Consider the following 23,056-nt stretch of genomic DNA (forward strand, 5'->3'; position numbering starts at 1 on the left):
CTCAGGACAGGAACCTGCCCACATGGACCAGAAATGTCTAGTGGGCATTTAGAGATCTACTTTGGTTCCACTGATAAGATTGTAGTGTAATGCTGGAGAAACTGAGGCAAGATAGAGAGTAGAGACTTTTTAATATTTTATTGAAAGAGAGAGATTTACTGGGACCAAATAGATCCATGGTTTGGTCCCAGGGCTGAATGAATCCAGTGTCCAGCCGCCAATATGAGTTCTCCATGACATATTTATACACAGTAGCTAAACAAAGGCAAGGGGTGGAGTCCAAACTCTGGTGAGCGGGATCTCCAGGCAGGTTGGGGGGGGGTAGGAACATATATTCTAATAAACTGGGGAGTAAGAAAGTGTCTGGCTAGAGACACAAAGTCTGGACTCCCCCTTTTGGAGTTTACTCATTGACAATTTATAACCTTAGAGCAAATAGCCCTGAGTTATATCAGTCTTAATGAATTGGAGGCGGGGTTTGCAACTAAGGGGATTGAGACAGAACAATTAAGGAAACTGAGGCAAGACAATTAGGGAAACTGAGTCAGAACAATAAAAGAGAACTGTGGCACAACATTAGACTTGGAAATCAGGAAGACCTGAATTTAAATCCTACCTCAGGTACTTAGCTGTGACTGTAGAAAAGTTATGACATATCCCTGGGCCTCAGTTTTCTTGTCTATAGAGAGAAAGAGTTTACTTGATGGTCCCAGCTTTTTTATCCTAAGACTTTAGAGGCCATCTAATCCAACCCTCTATATTTTATACATGAATCTGAAGCCCACAGATATTAAATAATTTGCCAAGATTAAATAGCAAAACTGGGATTTGAATCCCCATCTTGCAATCCAAATTCATTGCACTTTCCATTTCACTGTGCCTTTTTTCTCCATCCATTCCTCTTTTCCTTCCTACAGTCTGTCCTTTTCAGGCTGAACATCCTGAGTCACAGCCAAGGCTCCTTCCTGGCCTGGCTCCACCCCTGTCCCACTGAATACATTTATCTAACTTTGAATGCATCAAATCCCCCTAGCAGGCATTTGTCTGTGAAAACCGTGCCAGCTCCTTCCCCAAGGACTCCTCCCCGGAGTGACACCCCACTTCGGGGGCTCCTACCCTCTGGCCTTTCAGAGCGAAGAAAGCAAAAGTAATCCCTCCCATTGTGGGCGGGGAGCTCAAGATAGAGCTCCCCGCTTCTGGGGTTCTGACAGTGGGAGGGAAGAACAAAGCCAAGTTAAGGCCAGTGAAGCTGCTTCTGTCTACTATACAGACAGCCTCTCTCTCTGTCTCTGTCTCTGTCTCTCTCTGTCACTCACTCACTATCTCATTCTCTTTCTCTCTCTTTTATACACACACACACACAGCTCAGAGAGTTGCATTTGCTTTCTATCTCTGGCTCTTTCTCTCCGTTTTCTCCCACTTCCCTGAACTTCACTCACCTCTCCTCGGTAAGGTAACAAACTATGAGATTTTCCCTGCTGCCACAGCAGGTCTCTTTCCCTTCATTCCTCTAAGCTCCCAGCACCCCCCGCCAGGACCCCAGCTCTCAGGGAGGCTCTGGTCACCATGGACCAGCACTCGAGGAGGAGCTGCCTGGAGTCGGGAGTGATGAGGACCTGGATTGAACCGGTGGTGGCCTCGGCCCAAGTGGCCGCCTCATTCTATGACGCAGGGTTGCTGCTTGTGGTCAAGAATTACTACAACCTTTCGAGTTTCTCTAACCACAGCAATTCCTCCACCCCCAGGGGGGCCAGTGAGGATGCTCAGCAGAAAGCCATCTCCAACTTCTACATCATCTACAACCTGGTGGTGGGCCTCACTCCGCTGCTCTCAGCCTACGGGCTGGGGTGGCTCAGCGACCGCTACAACCGGAAAATTTCCATCTGTGTCCCCCTCTTGGGCTACCTCCTCTCACGCCTCCTCCTCATGCTGAAGATCCTGTTGGACTGGCCCGTAGAAGTGATGTATGGGGCTGCAGCCCTGGCAGGACTGTCAGGGGGCTTCACGGCTTTCTGGTCTGGCGTCATGGCCCTGGGCTCACTGAGCTCCTCCAAAGGCCGGCGCTCAGTGAGGCTCATCATCATTGACTTGATCTTGGGCTTGGCAGGCTTCTGTGGGAGCATTGCTTCCGGGCACCTCTTCAACTTGCTCCGAGTGGGCAACCGGCAAGGTGTCGTCCTTGCTGTCTCTAGTGTGGGTTGTGCCACATTTGCTTTCCTCTATAGTCTTTTTGTCCTCAAAGTCCCAGAGCCCGAGGTCAAGCCCAGTAAAGCCTTTGGTGTAGTGGACACTGTATCTGGGACCATAGGCACTTACCGCACTCTGGACCCCGATCGTCCGGAGAAGAGGGGAGGGGTGGTGGAGCTTCCCTCCCTGGGGAAAGGAGAGCCTCGCAAAGCTATCATTGCTCTGCTCTTTGCAGGGGCCATCATTTATGATTTGGCAGTGGTGGGTACAGTTGATGTGATGCCCCTTTTTGTGTTAAGGGAGCCTCTGAGCTGGAATCACGTGCAAGTGGGCTATGGGATGGCAGCTGGCTACACCATCTTCATCACCAGCTTCTTGGGAGTCCTGATCTTTTCTAGGTGCTGCCGGGACACCACCATGATCATGATAGGGATGGTATCCTTTGGAGCCGGCTCACTACTCTTGACCTTTGTGAAGGAAACCTACATGTTCTATATTGGTAAGTTTGGCCATTTCCAATTCAAACAGTACAAAGGGGGTTAGTGGAGTTCAAATCCCAACTCGGTCACTTACTACTTGTTATGGGCAAATTATTTAACTTCTCTTGGTCTTAGCTTCTTTGCCTACAAAGTGAGCAGGCTGGGAAGAACCAGCTATGGGAAATGCAAAAGAGGAGTCAGATATTATTTCTATCCTAAAGAGGCTTCTATATTCATATTTTCGCGTTAAGAGTAACACATTAAGAAAGAAATCCTGTAGAGCAGGATTAGAGGGAAATGGCAAACATTCGATATCTTTGCCAAGAAAGTCCCAAATGGGGTCACAGAGAGTCAGACAGGACTGAAAAATGACTGAACTGAATTGATTGGGTGCCAAGATTCCTAACAGAGATAAGTTCTAGGAGATCAGAGGAAAAGAAACCTGAAGAATAGAATAGCCATAGAAAGATGGGAAAGATGGGACTTGAGCTATTGTAAAGTTTGGATGGTGAAACATAGAGGGTCTGGAGGCAAGAGATTAGTAATCAAATGAGGATGAAGTTTGCTAGATCTAAATATAACAAATCTAATTGCCTGTTTTCTTTAGAAATGGACTCTTCAGGTATGAAGAAAACAGGCAATTAGATATAGTTAGAGATCTATCTTCACTGCCAATACTAACCCATCAGGGTAACACACGCAGCTCTTACCTCTAGATTTGGGAGAATGTTATCCCAAAGCTTCTTACAGATAGAAGAAAGTGCACACGTGAGGCTTTACATGCAAAAAATAAAAATAAAAAATCATTAGGTGGCAAAGGAAAAGATTGGTTATGCTGAGAGCAGTTTGGATAAACTTTAGAAGGAATAGGCATTTATGATCATTCATATGAACATTGTTTATTGCATTCATTAAGTGTTTACATAATATGCTTAGACATGTATTGAAAACTGAAATGGATCTGAGATGCCATTGAGTCCAAGCTCCTCATTTTACAGATGAGGAAACAAGATCCAGGGAAGTTAAGGGAAGGAAATAGCAGATAGATTTTAATCTCAATTGTTCTGATTTTGAAACTGGTGGTCTTTCCATTATATCATATCGAGCCCCTACCCTCTTCTCTCCTTTCCCTTTCCCAAACAGTGGACTGATTGCTGTGGCTACTGTTTTTTGTTCTCCTGAAAATGTGCTGGTGAAATACCACAGCTTGACAGGGAGACAGCTCTCCTGAGCTACAAAAGAGAAAAAGAATAAAGGAAAAGTATTGGGAGAAAGGATGGGAAGGAGCTTCATCTTCAGAGACCTGTTCCCTAACAAGGGTCTTCTGTGATTCAGCTGACTGAGGGAGGAAAATAAGGGTTTAACTCCAGTTTCCTCCCCCACCTTGCTCTTTCATCACCCCCCACCTCCTCCTCAAGAGGAGTTCTCAGAGACCTACTGACCTGCTCCTGAGAACAACTTCCATTAGATCAAACACTAGGAAAAGTAGCTTGAATGTGTGAAAAGAAGCAGATTTTTCCCCCTGAGGCAATTGGAGTTAAGTGACTTGCCCAGGGTCATATAGCTAGGCTGGGTTAAATGTCTAAAGTCACATTTGAACTCAGGTCCTCCTGGCCTCAGGGTTGGTGCTCTATCCACTGCACCAATTAGCTGCCCCAAGAAGCAGATTTTTTAATTCAAAATATAATTGTAGCCCAATGGGAAAGAATGTTGATTTGGGAATCAAGGGATCTGAATGGAAATTCTGCATCAGACACTTACTAGCTGTATAAATTACTTACTCTCTGTGCCACAGTTTCTTTATCTGAGAAATAAGGGGAGTAGATTTGGTGATTTTTAAGGACCCTTCAAACTCCAAATTGATGATTCTGTTGTATGACCCTGGCTCTATACCCCTACTCCTTCTTGTGTGTCTTTGGAGAAGTCCCATAACTTATCTAGATCTCAGTTTCTTTCTCTGTAAATGAGGGATGTTGGGTTAGATGACCTCTAAAGAGACATTCCAGAAGCTCTATGACCTAGCATCAGCTTCTGGTCTATGAAAAAAAAAAAAAAAAGTCATTTCCTGGCAGCTCCTCCAAGTGTTGTTTTTCACTGGATACAAAGACAGAAGGAGGGAAGGAGGGAGGGAGCATAAATAGATACTTGTTATTGTTCTCGATGAGGACGTAGAGGATTACTACATCATTTTACCTGGGGCTGCTTCAGGTGTCTTGCCAGCAGGATTAGGCACAGACCCCACCCAGCTTCCTAGCAGCTCAGTCCTCAGGATAGGCAGAAGTGACTGGGTCAACATGAACCCTGATAAAGAGGCTCTAAGCAGACAAAGTCAGGCTTCATTAATTTTTCTCTTTTGGTCACGTTGTAGCCCGGGCTGTCATGTTGTTTGCTCTGATCCCCATAACGACCATCCGATCGGCACTGTCTAAGCTCATAAAGGGATCTTCCTATGGTGAGGAGATATTTATTGCTCATGGATTACTGCTGCTCTCATTAACCTGGCCTAGTTTGGGGAAGGGGGAAGCCCAGGATATACTCTGGGGTCTTGGAGAATCCATGGGAGCTGCCAACCAACCAACCCAATCAACATTTATGAAGGTCTTATTACATACCCCAAACTATGCTAGATGCTGGAGATTAAAAAGAGGCAAAAACAAACCTTACCCTCAAGGAGTTCACAATTTAAGGAGGGAAACAACAAGCAAACACAAATGAGCTACATATAGAATAGGAGGCTAATTAAGAGAGGGGAAGGTACTAAATTACTAAATTGGGCTGGGGAAAGCTCTCAGAAAAGATGAGATAGAATAGACAGGGTACACTAAACTCTTCAGTACATGAATAAGAATCAAATTGATCAACACAGTCCAAGAAAAGGTGGGAAACACTCTGAAGAGCCCCATTATTGGTTCTATTATCAACTTATCTCCAGAAAGTCCAGGAAGAAAGCTTACTGGGAGAAATGGATTATGATTGCCTAGGAGTTGAGGGAACATTATTTTTTCACCTTACTTGTTGAATTTATTATATATTTATCAAAGAGATCAACATTTCATACACTTCTATTCTATTTTATATTTGGAAATACTTTGGGGAGGTGGTTAAGAAAAAAACCCAAATAAACCCAAAACTCTGTTCAAGGAACACTTTCTCCAGCAAGCCTTTCCTGATTCCTCCCCCATTTACTAAGGTTCTTCTCTCTCCCCTTCCCCAAATAACCTTTTTTTGTACTTTGGATATACTTTTTCTCCTTCAAATACACATAAAAATAATTTCCAACAATCATTTCTGTAAGATTTTATGTTTCAAAATTTTCTCTCGAGAGAAAATATTTTAAATAAAGGACCCTGTAGAAGCTCTCCTGAGTTATCCTGATAAAAGTTCTTCTCAGTAACCTCTTCTGTCCTTCTATAGGAAAAGTGTTTGTGATACTGCAGCTGGCACTGGCCCTCACTGGAGTGGTGACATCTACAACATTCAATGAGATCTATCAGCTCACCATGGATAAGTTCACTGGCTTTTGCTTTGCCCTATCATCCTTTCTTGCCTTCTTGAGCATCATCCCTATTGGGTAAGGGTCACTGTATGGTCTGCTCTATTGATGCTGCTATTGTTATATTGAGAGCAATGGAGATGAGTTCATCGCCCTGGAGCTTGGGGGTGGGGAGGTGGGGAGGACACTTGTTTCATCTCATTTGTAAAGTCCTGGGTAGGTTACCTGAAGAAGGAAAAGTTCTTCCCCACAGAAATCCCAGACTGAAAGTATGGCAACTTAGGAATTTCCCACTAAGACAAGCAGTAAATTAAAAACCACAGACTCACAGCCTAGTCATTTGGCAATGAAAAATTATTTAGAGGATCCCAGTTCTACTTCCTTGAAATCAGATACTCTGACACTAGCATAAAAGTAGAGAAACCCTTTTTAATCACATGATTTTCCTTCCTTCCTTCCTTCCTTTCTTCCCTCTTTCCTTCTTTTTTCTTTTCTCTCTCTATCTTTCTCTTTCCTCCTCCCTTCCTCCCTCTCCCTCTCTTTCCCTTCCTCCCTCTATCTCTCTGTCTCTCTGTTTCTCTCTCTCTCTCTCTCTCTCTCTCTCTCTCTCTCTCTCTCTCTCTCTCTCTCTCTCTCTCTCTCTCTCTCTCTCTTCTCTCTTTCTTTTTCTTTTCTTAGCTTATTTTAGCTCATATCAACTGATCAGTAACCTCTGCCTTAGAGGCATCTTTCTCCTGAATTATCCAGGCTTATTATTTACAGACATTTGTTGACCCACTACTTGATAAACTCTGTGTTCATAAAGTCTGTGTCTTGCTATACTACTGGACAAGGGTCATCTGTGGGTGAATTAGTCATACGAAGACACACAATACTCACTTATATTGGCAAAATCCTGACTGGGCAAAAGGAAAAGTAGAGAGGGTGGCAGATGATGCTTTCCTTCTGTCATCCTCCTATGATACAAAATCTTTACACTGTAACAGTGGTTTTCAAATGGTAACATGAATGCAAGCAGGGGCCTAAGGCTGCTCTTGTGTACAGTGTGTATTTCTAACATGACCGCATCAGTACTTGTGGCTCTTGGCCCAAATTAATCATTTACGTTGTTGCTGTTGAACAATTGAGCTATATTTAATAAGAATTAAGTTGAATAAGAAGGAAGCATCCTATATTAGTGCCTCTCCCCAAGTAGTTCCATCCTTTCCATTAATATTGGAGATAGGATAGAAAGAGGAGAAGGGAAAATTTTACTGAGAAGGATGGAGGGAGATCAAGAGTGAGGGGAATCTGTGAAATGTTTATCCTTATTGAAGTTGTCCAAGGAACAAGGAGGACCACGAATTTAGGATGTGTGACTTCTCCATGGAGCACTATCTAGGCTTCCTTTGCAGGTAATTCCCCAGAATTAGTAAGATACAATATTGTATCTTACTGCTGGTGTTGGCCTCCTGGAGCTAAAAATATTTCTTCTTTCTGGCCCTGCCATCTTCCTCCTACTCATCTTAATCTTTATTCAAGAGTGGCTACAGTTTATAGCCTTCCTACATTTAATAACTCACATTCCTCCCCAAAAAGCAATAGTTTATTTGTCATCAAGCATATTAACTAACTGTCTGGGTATCATGCCATAAACATTGACTCTTTCTGGGATAAATGAATATATACTACTTCTGTTCTGTTCTGGGATTCATTATTCCCTGTGTCTCCTTCCTCTACACCAACTCTGAAAAATGTGTTAACCTCCAATTGTCAAGGCACTGGGTCTTAGCATTCATTTTAAGGGGGGCTGTTCATGATGTACCCAATGTTCAGTTAAGTATTGTGATTTGGTGTACTCCTTTTGTAGGAGCATAGACTTAAGCACTGGAACAGTCCTCAGAGGTCAACTAGTTCACCTCACTCTCTCATTATTTTACAGATGAGGACAGTGCCTTCTCACAAAGATAAGCAAGATACAATTCCTACCCTTGCAGATTTTAGAATTTCATAATGAAATTGAATCGTGAAACAACTCATTTTTTCAAAGGGAGGAAAAACAGTCAAGATAATTAGGAAAGGCATTGGGGAATCACAAAAGCATTATTGATTTAGAAGTTAAAAAGCCACTACATCTCCATTTCAGGGCAGAGAAAATGATAGTTGAGGGCCACATGCTCTTAGCTTAATGACATAAAAATGAATAGTTGATTTCTGGAAGAAATAAGATGAGATTTCTTTAAACAAACAGACAACCTTATAGTCTATTTGGACCTACCATACTGAATTGTCCTTAGGAGTAGGAGATAGTCAAACTAATCTTAAATCTGCTAGATATTTCTAATCCTTCATTTTATATTCCTCCTCTTTTATTTATGTATATGTCATATCTAATCAGACTATGTAAATAGGGACTATGTCCTGTCTAAATCTTGAGTCTTCCACAGTGCTCTGTACATAAAAGACCCTAAAAATTATGTGATCAATTAAACTGAATCAAATTTAAGGTCTTCTGGATTTGGTTGAACAAGATTGGCTAGACAGAAAGCTTTATTTAGGAAAATGGACCTCAGAACCATATCTTTCTCTCTTAATTTTTGGGCTAAAATAATGGCAAACTAAAAGTTTGGGGGGTGCACTTCAATTTAAAAGTTTCAATATTTAAGGGCAACATTCTATCTGAGATAGACTTCATTTATTCACCTTTTCTTCTATATTCATATTCAATATTTTCCCAATTCAATTCAGTTCAGCAAAAATATAACAAATATGGACAATGTTTGCTAAATATGTAGAGCATTGCAGTAGACACTGGGGGAGATATAAAGATGGAATGACATGGTCCTTGCCCTCGTGAAGCTGATAATTTAGCATGTGTATGTATGAGTGTGTGTGTATACATATACTAATAACCAGAATGCACAAGAGAAAAAAGTCATATTTTTAGGCCTAAGGAAGAAAAATAATTCTGATTGAGGGGATTAAGGAAGGCTCTGGGGAGAAGATGATATTTGAGATGGGTTTTGTGGGATGGGTATTATTTCAACATGTAAAAATGAAGTGATATAGGAAGAGGAATTAATTCTAGATGCAAAGAAGTAAATAAAAGCAAAGAGACAAGAAAGCATGGCATATTGTAAAAACAAGGTAGTTTTGCTGAAGCATAGAGTAAATGATATGGAGGAAGGAGAAGGGTGAAATAAAGCTAGAAAAGTAGATTAATGCCAAGTAACAGAAGTCTTTGAATCTCTAATTTGTTAAATTAATGCCCATGAAGCCATTGAAGTTCTGGGTCATCGTACTGGATGGAGGTATATGATTGGGGCTTGCATAAGAAAAATTCATCTGGTGTCCAGAGTGAAGGGGCAAGACTGGAAAAGGTACAACCGAGTTATTACAATGACTTGGATAAGAAATAATGAAAAACTAGACTGGGGTGGTTGCAGTAAGAGCAAAAAGGAGGGTAAAAGATGTTGTCAGAGATAGTATTGATAGGATTTGGCAACTAAGTGGATATGGGAGTGAAGGAATTGGGAGGGTCAAACATAATACTTGAGGTTTTGAATCTGAGTGGACAACTTATGGGCACCATCAACAGCAATAGAGAAATTGGGTTGGGGCGAACTATGAAAAAAAATTCAGTTTTCAATATGCTGAATATGAGATACTGATGGGACATCCAAGTAGATACAACCAGTAATCAGTTGAAACGAGAATCTAGAGTTGAAAAGAGAATCTAGAGTTGAAAATAGAGTCAGGGCTGAAGCACTGGCTGTAGACCAGGGTTCAAATCTTACTGCTGATGCTTTTAACCTCTGTGATTTTGAGTCACCTTCTGGGTCTCAATTTCCTCATCTGTAAAGGTTGGCCAACCAGCTTAGAGGGCTGATGGATTTTGTTCCAGTTCTAGATCTATGATCCTATGATATTGTTTTGGGAAATGTCTCCAAAAAGGTTGAAGCTTTGGCATAGGATGGAATTATCAGAATAACAAATATTGAAAAAGATCTGAGAGGGATTGGACTTGGAATTTCTCCCAGAAGAGGATGGAGTAGGAAGGAAAGGAAATAGTGGTAAGATGGGGGCACAAACCTGACAACCAATCTCCCCCTTTCCACTCCCTTGTTCTCACAGAGTGGTATTATGTCTCATGGTCAAATATCCTATTTATAAGCTAACATTTGTAACAATGGGAACAATCACAGAATTCATGTCCTGGATAACACCAGAGATAGGGATTTGGTCTTGGAATTAGGAAGACATATACTGGTTATATGACTGGGAGGAAATTACTTAGTGTCCTGGTAACTCTCTAAAATAATAAGTTATAGAAGAACTTTTATATCTTTAAGGGAAGGGATATTTTAATGTTTAGTATTAAAATAATATATTAATACCATTAGTTATAGTATTTTAATTACTTTATAATTATAATGTTTTAGTATTTAATGTTTAGTATTAATTTTGGAAACCAAAGCAAAAGGAAAAACATTTCATTATCACATATTTTTTCCCTTTTCTGATGCAAATGATAATTGACTAAAGACCAAATTATAGTTTGTATTTGGAGCTGAGAACAATTAGCAAATGAACTTTTAATATTAATTTGAATAAGTGCTTTGATTACCAATTAAAAAATGTTTTTGAAATGTTCTCTAACTTGAATTTCATAGTAGGGATCTAGGCTCAGTGGATCCACTCCAGTACTAATCCATATAACCAATGCCTAGTCAATTATCTAAGCTTTTGAGCTGTACTTTTCCAATTGATGTGTGAGTATAAAATGTTTGAATGCTCACTGTGTGCAAAGCACTCATTAATTTGCTAATTGTTCTGTTTGTATCAAAAAAGGAGGACAAACATGTATTAACAATTTTTTTTTTGCTTTAGTTGCTATACTGTTTAGATTTAATAATGTTTTAAACCATATTTCACTGGTCTGGGCACTCCCTATTTTAATGTAGATTTAAATTCTTCAATGACATTGAAAGATTTAATGAGTGACTAGAAAAAAAAAAGAAAAAAGATTAATTTCTATTGACTACCTAAAGTGATGAGCCTCTTCCTGCTTGAGCTAATTATACATATAAGTCATCCAAGGACTAGTCTACGTTAGGAGAATCTTATTACCTATAGATTAGTCAATAGATTAAAATATATATATATATATATGTATATATATATACATATATATATATGTATATATATATATATACATATATATATATATATATATATATATAAGTGTTCATTAAATCTGCAAAAGGTATAGAGAACTTTAAATCTACATTGGGGAGAAGTGCCTGGACTGATAAAAAATATGTCCAAATGTTATTAAATCCAGTGATGTGTGTGGTGTGATCCAAGAACCAGACTAAACCTATATTTTATCCCTGAGCTCACACTCCAAGTCTTTGCAGCTTGGTATAACATTCAAAATACACTGGTCTAGGCTTTAAAACCTCAAGCCAGCTATATGGCTTGATGAGGATATAAGTGGAGGCTTATAACATAATGATAATAAAAGCTTGAATAGCACTTTACAATTTACAAAGTACCTTCTTCCTAACTTTGTGAGACTAATAATAATAGCTAATATTTACACGGTTCTTACTATGTGACAAAAACTATGCTAAGCCCTTTACACACATCTTATTTTGTCTTCACAATGACTTTGCTGTTGTTATCTCCATTTTACAGATGAAGAAACTGATGCAAATACATTAAGTGACTTGCATAAAGTCACACATCTATTAAGGGTCTGAGGCCAGAGTTGAACTAATGTCCTGAATCAAAGCATGGGACTTGAACCATTGCGCCACCTAGTTGGACCAATAGTTTGTGTTCCCGTTTAACAGATGAGGAAATTGAGACTTAGAGCAGTCCCATGGCTTGGCCAAGGTCACAAGGGCTAATAAGGATCAGAGCTAGGTCTCGGGTCTCAAATCTATAAGGTACAGATATTACCTATCATAACTGTCTTCCAAATGCCTAAAGATGCTGTTGGCTGCCCCCAATGCCTGTTTTGTGACACATTTATTACTAAATAGCTTCCCAAAGAGTAACTGGGAGCACCTGGGTTGTTAGCCTTTCAAACTCTCAAATTTTAAAACTGTAGATTTAAGTATCTTAGCAGGCATGCTTCTACCCCTAAGCTCTCTTTGCCTTAAAATATTGGCTCTCTGAACTGTATACTCTGAACAAGTATATTGTTCTCCATTGTGTGCCAAAAACTTTTATAACTTCCTCATCTCCACCTCTTTTTGCCCTTGTCCTCGCCAAATTCAGCATTTACTCTCCTGTGTCAACAATGCTGATGAATAACTGGGAAATTTAAAAAATGTATTTAATGTATGTCCATATGTGTCTCCATATAGTTATATGTCTATCTATAGACACATATGTATGTGCACATACACATCTGTCTGTAGAGATGATGACAGGTTACAGAATGTTTGCTTTAGCAGGATTTCTCTAAAACTGACTGGCTCAGAGAGAGCCCTTTCCAGAAATGAAGTTGACACACTTTCCCATGTATCTGGACCTCTTTGCAACAAAATTGCACATATATATTTAATTTATTGCTGCAGAGACATCAATTTTGGATAACTATTGCTGAAACCAGTGAGAGTTAGTAGTGTCAAAAGAAATACCCCAGAACCACTTCATCAGAACATATTGGGGATGTCTGGCTGACCCCAGCTGCAAAAGTCCTGCTACTCAGCTCCATAGATGGTACATTTCTGCTGGGACAGAAGAGAGCAATCGTCCTTGAGGGAACTAAGCAAGGTCTAAGGAGGATGAGAGAGTGGAAAGAATTCTTGATTTGGAGATAGCTTAAATCTAAACCGAAACTTTGCTACAATCTATGTAACTTCGGATAAGTTAATTTCATCTCTCTTAGCTTCTGTTTCATTATTTGTAAAGTGAGGGGATGGGATTTCATGTCTCTTCCTGACCTAAATCTTTTATCATCTTTGTCTTTAGCCAACTCCCAAATTCAACATTTCAGTACTGGCAAAAGACTGTCATTTCTTCACATCCTTCCTTCCCTTAAGAAGGAACTCTAGCTGGGTGGCCAGATTGTGTCCAAACTTGGAGAGAAAAGAAGGGAAGGGGTTGGATCCAGTCTCTGACAGGCTAATCTAGGCATTTGGAAGTTGTCCTCTAGGGGTCATTAATTTCAGTTTATGACATGTATAGTACATATCAGCAATGGGCGCTGTCTAATCCTAAACCAGGGCCAATGTGTCCCTCCAAGGTGACCGCCCTCCTCCATGGCCTGTTTTTCCTTTTAAATCCTTGTCGTATCTTTAGTGATACAGTTTCTCATTCACCTCCTTCCCACTCCCCCACCTCCCACACACATACCTACACCCAGCTCAATTAACTATGGTTTGATGGAAAGCAGTATTTTGAAAGTAGACTTGTTTTGATGACTTTGTTGTCACTAATAACATTTCTTTTAATTTCCTCCTTCCTCTATCTCTACACTCTCCCTCTGTCTTTTCCATCCCCCCCACCCCAAACCCAACAGGATTGTGGCCTGCAAGCAAGGAGAGATCACTGAGAAATGACCAAGCGGAAGCGTCTAAAACCCATAACCAGAATCCCCTGTGGTGTGGGTCCCACTTGAAAAGAAGTAGTTGGACAAAGGAAACTGCTAATGAAACTAGTGTTCCACCTGGGGTCAGCCTCATGAACCAGCTATTTCCAAGGGTTCCATACTGGGTGGGGAGAAACACTATACTGGTGGAGGAAACTTCTATTTTAAAAATTAATTTCAGAAGGAAGATGTCAGATTTTGTTGGTGACACAGAGAACTTCCCCAAAAAAAGGAATTTGAAAGGCCAAACCTGGGGTATTTCTCAACTCTCCTATGAGGACTTCAGTTATAGATTGGTACTCAACCCCCTCCACCATGCTGCAGATAGTTATCCAGAAATAACCCCGTGTCTGCCCTGTTTCAGGCCCATATACTAGAAATAAACCAAAGATATAGTTTCCCAATCTTTTAGATCCAGGATTGGTTGCCATGGAACTTTTTTTCTTTTCCAAAGGTGCTGTCATAGACAGAGACAGCATTACAACACACACACACACACACACACACACACACACACACACACACACACACACACACACATCCCAGAAAACCAAAGGGAGACTAAACCTTAGGAGCAAGCTAGTTGTCATCTTCACTATGGTCTTATCAACTACAATACCTGAGGAGTCTTCAGGTAGCTGTTGCTTGGCCTTTGGGGGTGTTCATTTTTTGTAAAAAATCATTTCCATGAAAGGCTCTTTGGGTCACCTTATCTAATTCATGACAACATCATAAGAGGCCTTTTTATTAAATAAGTAAAATAAAATAAGGATTACAATTTACCAATCATGTCAGTAGGTCTGAAGAGACATTTTAGTCTGGCACAAATAGTTCCTAGAAAGAGAAGTGTAAGGGAGAGTGTGTCAGGGATATAAAAATATCCTGTATTTTGAGGCATTTGTTGAAAAGGCTTGTTTGTTTAATCTGCTGAGACTATTTTTCCTATATGATAATTTACCTAAAGTACTGTGTTTGAGCACATAAATAAATGTGAATTAATTTCATTTGATTCAACAATGCTTTTCAAGTGTCTGTGCTATGTGCAAGGTTGGAAGCTAAAAAAACCAGCCTCTATGCTCAAGGAATGTACCTAGTGGGCTAGGGAGTAGGACATAGGTAAGAATTGCACTAGGTGGGCAATAATGGAGGCAAAGAAGAGATTCAAAGTTCTGTTGAGAATCTGAAAGAAAAAAATGCTTTTTATTTGGATTTGGAGAGGGAGAAGAAAGAAAATCACTGAGGAGAGGATATATGTGGAAATGGCTACTCTCTCAATAGGTTTCTCTTTCATAAGCTGAAGTAGTTGGGTTTTTATTTTGTGGATTTTTTTTTAAATGAGTGGTAAATGCTTATGAGCAACTAGGGGATACAGTAGATAGTACGAACTTGGAGTCAGGAAAATCTGAATTCAAATCCAGCCTTATTTAGTAGCTGTGTGAACCTGGGTAATCGCTTAATCCTGTTTGCCTCAATTTCGTCATCTGAAAAATGGGCTAGAGAAGGAAGTGCTAAACTTCTCTAGTATCTTTGACAAGAAAACCCCATATGGGATCACAAAGAGTCAGATATGACTGAAATGATACTGAACAAGAAAAACAACTGCATCAAGAAAAGTATGGCAGAAGTCATGAAGACCCACATTCAAGTCTCATCTCTCTCAAATACTGTGTATGATTTACATAACTTCTGTATCCTAAGCAACTTTCTAAAACCAGAAATTGTAGGACAAAGGCCTATCTGTATTTGGGGGAATTCCCTACTCAGATGAAAATCACATACAATAAAGCCTGGAATCTTCAATCTGATGTTTGGGAAGATTCAGGACCATACCAGTAGAAATGTTTTGAGAGACACTACATCTTCAACTAAATTCAGCATTGTGAGATGAGACATTCACTATGTAATCTATTTACGTAGCACAAGACTTTTTAAAAGTCTTTTCTTCATAACTACCCTATGGGATAGATTGTGTAAAGATTATTATCATAGTTAACACTAATCCCACAACTTGTTGTTTACACTTTGTTCTCAAAGAGTACCATGAAATCAGGGAAGATGATCAACTGCCTCATTTTCTCCTCCAGAGCCAGGGTCCAGGGGCCAGATATAGATCAGGACAACTGGAGATGGCCCTGGATATAATTTCTTAAGAGTTTAGATGACTTGCCTAGGGTCACATGGTGAGCAAATCTCAAGAATCAAGATAGAAATCAGTCTTATATTTGGAGTCAGAAGACCTGGTTTTGAATTATGGCGCGGTTACTTGTGAACTCAGTGTCCTCAGGCAAGACCCCTTTCCTCTGTAAACCTTATTTCCGTCATCTACAAATGAGAGATTTGGACTAAATGGATTCCTAAGGTTCCTCCCAGCTTTAACATTACAATCTTATGAATCCATCTTCTAGTACTTCTCCCTTTAGATCTCTTTTGTTATAGTGTAACATAATGGTGTAACATAAAGAATATTTCTTCGTCATTTCTTTTTCTCATCTTCATCTCTCCCCACTCCTTTAGAAAAGCCAGGAAAAATTCTTATTTTTAAAATCTTATTTTCTATATATTACTAACAAGATTCCAAAGGAAGAAGTTGGAAAAGAAACTACATTTAAAATAACACCATAATTCAGCCCAAGACTCTATTCTGTACCTCTTCTCTTTTCTTTCAACACATTATTTTTTAAATAGTATTTTTCCAAATGCATGTTAAGATAGTTTTCAACATTCATTTTTGAAAACTTTGTGTTCTGAATTTGTCTTCCTCCTTCTCTTCCCTCCACCCTCCCCAAGATAGCAAGCAATGTCATATAGATTAAACCAGTCAACATATTGTATCTTGGAGATTTCTTCACTCCCATGGATTCAGAACACTTCTATGGAGATGACTCCAGAACTTATTTATTTAGCTCTATGCTCTCTTTTGAGCTCCTATCCTACCCACATTAACATTGTTTATTGATCATCTCTACTTTTGAGTTGTTGAATAAACAACTCAAACTCAACACATCAAAAATAGAAACTGTTTTCTTGTCCCCTTCATTTGCCCCGTTTCTATACTTGCCTATTTCTGTTGAAAGTCCAGTCATATTTCCAGACACTAATGCTAACCACCTCGAAATTGTCATCAATTCTTCCCTTTCCTTCACCTTTCCATACCAAACTGTCAAATATTGTAAATTTTACCTTTACAATATCCCTTTTATTTGTCTCTTCTCTCCACTCACATATATATTATTCTTGACCATTCCTCTCAGAGAATCTTGATTTGAATCTAGGTTCTACTATTTACCATCTAGGTAACTTAGACAAATCCCTTAACTTTTAACTAGTTTCCTCAATTGCCTGAAAAAAAGGGGCTAACCTTAATGGTCTCTAAAGGTCTCAAGAAGATTAAACAAAAAGTAATGTACTGACAAATAACAAAGTAATGTTACAGTTGTGAGGAAGTGTGGTATAATGAACAGATAGCAGTCCTCAGACAAGAAGACCTAGACTGAAATCTGTCTCTAATGTATATTAAAATATAACTAGTGGATATTGAATATAAAAATAAGATAAAATATAGATGTTACATTTTAAAATTAAGTCACTCTGTGGCTCACAAGGATGCTTATGAATAATTTTGTGACCTCTACTTCTATTTGAGTTTGACAGTCATCATTGCTCTAAACAACTGAAACCATAAATTGTAGAGAAGGTTCCTATTTGAACTGAGAGGGACCTTCCTCATTTGGGAATTCTTTGCCAATGGAATCATAAGTCCAGTCTCTGTCTCTGTCTTCTTTTCAGCTATATCAGAGAAAGGAAATTGCAAAACTAAAGCTATAGGTCATCGTTGATGTAGGGATTGGGGCTCTCTACAAAGGCTTCCTCCTAATAAATGCTATATCTGGCAATTCCAAGGTGACTATTATTTGGGAAACAGGAGAAAAATCTCCTGTGCAAAGTAATAGAAGAAACATTGTACCAAGAGTAAGACCACCAGAGGTCTAGTGTGAACTAGGGTGAGGTGGTGAGTTTGTACAAATCCTTCTGCTTTTGTGAACCTCAATTTCTTCATCTATAAAGTTACTTAGGTGTCTCCGGCTCAAACATTCTGATGACAATTAAGACAAAGTCTTCTGCTTGAACCAGAACCATACCATAATCCCCTTAAAGGACTTGCAATGATATTTGAAATCATACACCAATATTTTCAGTGCAATAACACCACCACACTTACATGGCACTTCTGAGTTCATAAAACTTCATCATACCCTGAAAGGAAGACAATGCAAGTCTCTCCAGCTGACAAGAGGAAACAATCTCTGAGAGGTTATGTGGCTTGTCTCAGTCTAAGTGGAGAAGGTGAACCCTGAATCTAGTTGTCTCTTCATTTTTGACATTCTTCCCCTCCCCTAAATTGCAAGTAAGGATGATACTTTGGTGCTATCTCATGAATTTCTTCTACTCTCACTTCCCATCATAGGGTCCACAAACCCCCATGTACATGAAATTTTGTTCTGTAACTAACCCCTGAATGTGCACTTTCTAATCTTACTACACTTTCTGGGAGAAAATTGGAGGGGGTGAGTGGGAAGGATGTCAAACACCTTTTACACTTAGGATGATATCAACCTGGCTTTTATTGCATTTTGTTCTTAGAATTGAATATACTTTATTAATGGTGCCAATTAATTTAAATTGTGTTCCCCTAATCTATTTCCATAGTGAAATTTCAGTTTAAATGTGCAATTAATATACATATATTTTTCTTCTGAGTACCCTCCTATCTTGGAAATATCATTGTAATCAGGTATTGAAATAAAATACTCTCAGCAGACTATAATGCTTTGTATTAGATAGGCCTATAATGGGCCTATCTGTAATGAGGAAAACTATGGTTAAATCTAACATTGGACACTTTTTATCTTTGAGAACTTGGGCCAATCATTTAACCTCTACCTCAGTTTCTTGTCTGTAAAGTGAGAATAAGAAATGATCATGCTTCCTAGGTAAAATGAGATGTTTTTCAAAAGCCCATAAAATACCTTAAAATATTACATAAATGCTAACTATCATTATCATTATATATTTTTAATATATTCAGGACCTAGATATATCAAATTGTTTAGGAATTAAATACTCGTGTGGATAATCACTTTATAATAACAAATCATTTTCAAATACATTTTTGCTTGATCCTCAAAACAACAGTGAGAAAGGTTAAATGCTTCATTTTACATGTAAGAAAATTGATCCATTGTGATTAAATGATTTCTCCACTGTCACATAGCAAGAAACAGGCAGCACTGGGACTTTTTTCTCTTGTAAATTATTCATATCTAGCAGAAGAGTTAAGTAAGTGAAGGGAGGGTAAGAAGATAAAGGAAGGCAATGGAGAGGATGAAAAGAACCACAGCTTTTTCTTTGTGTATGTTTTTTTTTTTGGGGGGGGTGGACAGGGGAAGTATGGAGAGGCAAACAGGAAGGAGGTGAAAGTAAACACATGTGGATAACTGATTTATTTTTAAAGAAAGTAAGAAACCAAAAGAACGTACTCATCTTTCTGTTTTATATAAGGAACACAAAACAAAATATTCAAGCTAACAAGAGCATTTTTATATGTTTATTGGTCCATTCCTTTAAATTAATTGAGGTAAAGAAACTTAAAAAAAATTTACAAGCTAATAGTTCATCAGGCAATACAAATGATTTTTTTTTTTACCTCAAAGTATAATACTAATCTCATAGTAAACAATAAACAGGAAGATCTATACACAGATATATGGGAAAAAAAAAAAAGGTGAACCAACACATTTGTGCCAGCATTGGAAAGTAAACAAAACAACTTTACACCCATGATGTTGGTAACAAAGAAAAGGGGGGGACACCCTGTTTAAAGTGTGATATCTAGAGCAAACAAACCACTCCATTGTTTGAATCATGCTCACAGATAACCTATACACACATGCTCTCCCAAATTCACAAGTTTTCACAGCTTTTGTTTTGGTTTATTAATAGCAGGGATAGAGAGGAAAAACAAGCAAACAAACAAACATCCCGCAACTTTTCAGGGAAGAATTTCCCTATTCTTTTGATCTGAGTGAGTTTTTAAAATATTTTTTTCCCTAAAAGTCAGAAATAAGCAATACAGTACACAGTCTCAACAGCTGGTCAGTTGATACAAGCTAAATAAAATTTTTTTCTCTCTACTGAAACAGTTAAAATCTAGATCCAAAAGTGTGCTGGCAAAAACTTATTTCAAGGAAATATAGTATATATCTTCCCAATGCATTTACTAAACTGATAGGCACATAGGATGTACAATGGACAGTCTCTCTTTGACATAACCAAAATCACTTGGATATTAGGCTGCTTCCATGTTGTCCCAAAACACCACTGTTCAGAGATGCTGGTTTGTTAAATAAGGAATGTCTAGCTGGTATCACAGCCATGTGGGCCACAGTTGATCATATTGACTGTCATTCCTCTCCCCACCCCCAACATTCTCCTTTTTACCCACCATTTTGAAATAGACAGGAAAGAATGGAATGGTCTTTTTTTCCTCCCCTGCACTAACAGATGTTTTGGATGTTGGTAGAAGTTACTCAGAAAGCTTGGTCAAAGCAACAGAAGATGTTACTGACTCTGTTTAGTGAAAGCAAAAAAGAAAATCGCTTAAGGGGATGTTAAGAGATCAAGTGTTCTGACCTACTCTTACTTCATTGGCTCCACCAAAAGGGAAATTACATACCAGGTGGTAGCAGCATTGGTTCACAGATTCACCCAGTGAAAGTCAAATGGCAGCTATGCACAAATGTATAAGCAGTAACCTTCACCCACAGTTTTAACAATACAATTTTTTGCTAACAATGAGAGGGGAAATAAGCATTCAATACTCAAGCCAATACAGCATTTCATGTTTTTGGCATTGAAATAATTGGATTTAAATCTAAAATTTTGTTGATAGTTGTCCATGATATTTTAAAAAGTCCCTTTACCGCATTAGGGCATATCCTTAATACTGTTATAACTTGGGAATTTCTTCCATCAAATACACTTGAAAAGACTAACATGCAGTATGATTTGCCATTATTGATCCCATATTGCTTATAATTTAAAAATATCTAAAATACATTAAATTTGTATTAGTGCTTTTATGGTCCCTGGCTTCACTTCCCTCCTCCATGGTAATAATAAAAACATATTTGGCAAAAGCAACATTTAACATTTTAAAAAATATCTTTTAAAAAAAGATAGTTCCCATTATGCCCCTTTGTTTTCTGTTGATCCAGGTTAATTTGTTTCTTATAAAGGGTGCAACTGGCCATACTGTATCATTTGTGCAAACAGAAGACAACTAGAACTTTATAATCACCATTTAAAAAACACTGCTAGAAGCATCAGTGTCTGGATAGATAACAGCTTCAAAAAGTACAGTTAATATTTAGTAATTTGCACCATTAAAACCCAACAACTTCAACAACTTGAACTGGCTGATTTCATGCTGTTTGATCATCATCATAAGATACATTTGGAATCTGCATCTATACTTTACAAATAATCTGATATTTTACTTGGTGTTGACCAAAACACTGATTTATTGACTTTTTCATAGCAGTGGACTAGTTTCATCAGCCCAACCGAATGGGGTTTGAGTTTGTGCCAAAAATGTATTTCTAACATACAGGATTAAAAAGTTGTTGAAATGTACATGCTGCCTCCCTATGTGTGACACAACAAATTATCCAGAGACTGTAGATTTTGCAATCTCACCAGGAATTTTTTTTTTTTTTACTCAAAAGGCAGCCTGTTTTGTTGAGAGGTTTGGTGGAATGTCAGGTGAAACTCTATTCCCTTCACAAGGTGACCAGTTGTGGAGACAGAAGAAAAGCTGCCCTATATTATGTCACTGTCTAGCCACATATTTAAACAAAAGAGACTTTTGTTGCTAAAAAAGTTCATTGGTAAAATCTCCTGACAACTCTAGAATCAGGAGAAACATCAGGAGAAACATGTGAGAAGAGATGAATGGTATAAATTGATACATTGTGAGAAAGCAAATCCAAAAATGTGGAGCAGTTTTCCCCCATAAGAAACATGGACATGGCAAAGTAGCTTCAGAGCAGCCAGCTAAGACGATCGTCTGGTTGCCAGGGACAGTCAATATAGATGGCATGAGAAGATGGATCCCTGGGCTGGCATGCCAGCCAATTTATAAGCAGAAAAGGGAAAGTCAGCATTAAAGTGAAGGGACCTCATCAGGTAGCTCTGTATTTTCTCATTAATTCTAGTTAGATTTGGGACAAATTTCATTCTTTCCTCCTCTGAACACTCAAGCCTTTGAAAGCAAGGCAAGTGAATGCAAAGAGCCTTCTACACCTATAGAAAGGAATTACACATTGCTCAACAATGGCCCTCCCTACCTTTGAGTTTTCTACCACTGAGAACACACCCATGCCATTCACCAGCTCCAGCAGAGGGCCCATAAACTTCCGATGAGAACGATTATCATTTATCTGTGGTTTCTGAGCTCAAGTTAAAGTTCTAAGTAGAAATACCAGGCAATTCAAGTCTGGGGTGTTATTCAGGTTGAGCAATTATTCCATTTGACTGCCTGAGCTAGAAATTTCACCTATGACCAGGTACATAGAACCTAGCCACGCCTCCTCCAATTCCTGCCACTTCATGATAAAAGACAGCCTCATTCAAGCTCAATATCCAAGGTTTATTTGCTGTTCTTTCCTTTCTGAAAGGGAAATAGAAAAGAGGCTGATGAGAGGTCAAGATACGGCCTCCACTTTAAAAATGTCTAAAAAATCTGGGATGTACAATGACTTCACACTAAAAATAATCTTTTACATGTAATAAAAATGGTCCCCTTAAAGATATGCTGGTTTTCTATTGTTGACTCTATTGTTGACTACCATAGTAACATCTTGAAGAGCCTTGTGAGTAATCTAGATAACAATAACAATGCTTTTCTTTCTTTTTTTTTTTTTTTTGAGAAACCAATGACAAATTTGGGCATTCATGGTATTCCCCCCCCCACTCCCATCTCCACATCTTTCTAGCTCCAGAAGAAAGAATGACTTCCTCATTTTTAATACATTGGTAGGAAGGTAAAAATACAGATTAGTGTGGTTACACTATACCAAGACAAGCATTAAGATAGCCAGTGGAAAATCGGTTTACAAGATATTTCCTTAAAGTAGTAAATTTGCTTTATAAATTTTATCACCAGGGATTTTTTTTTTTAAAGTAGATACTGAAAAAAGTAGGAACTCAAAGTCAGAAGACCCATTGTCCGTAAGCTTTTCTGTTCCACTGCAT

General features: G+C 38.7%; 1 protein-coding gene across 1 annotated transcript; it reads left to right on the top strand.

Moving 5' to 3' along the window:
* The first annotated feature begins 1,199 nt into the window (after positions 1-1,199).
* Positions 1,200-14,748, top strand: SLC46A2 (solute carrier family 46 member 2). The gene is made up of 4 exons (XM_074280850.1): positions 1,200-2,686; positions 5,035-5,118; positions 6,081-6,237; positions 13,676-14,748. Exons 1-4 carry the CDS (start codon positions 1,567-1,569, stop codon positions 13,713-13,715), a joined length of 1,401 nt encoding a protein of 466 aa, XP_074136951.1. The 5' UTR covers positions 1,200-1,566; the 3' UTR covers positions 13,716-14,748.
* The last annotated feature ends 8,308 nt before the right edge of the window (positions 14,749-23,056 follow it).

This window comes from Sminthopsis crassicaudata, chromosome 1 (assembly GCF_048593235.1).
Source record: "Sminthopsis crassicaudata isolate SCR6 chromosome 1, ASM4859323v1, whole genome shotgun sequence".
Lineage (NCBI taxonomy): Eukaryota > Metazoa > Chordata > Mammalia > Dasyuromorphia > Dasyuridae > Sminthopsis > Sminthopsis crassicaudata.

Bases quoted from the DNA above. Each gene is read 5' to 3' on its own strand.
- SLC46A2 (XM_074280850.1), top strand. From the start codon at position 1,567: ATGGACCAGCACTCGAGGAGGAGCTGCCTGGAGTCGGGAGTGATGAGG. The intron at 2,687-5,034 runs GTAAGTTTGGCC...GTCACGTTGTAG, and splicing joins AACCTACATGTTCTATATTG to CCCGGGCTGTCATGTTGTTT. The intron at 6,238-13,675 runs GTAAGGGTCACT...CAAACCCAACAG, and splicing joins TTGAGCATCATCCCTATTGG to GATTGTGGCCTGCAAGCAAG.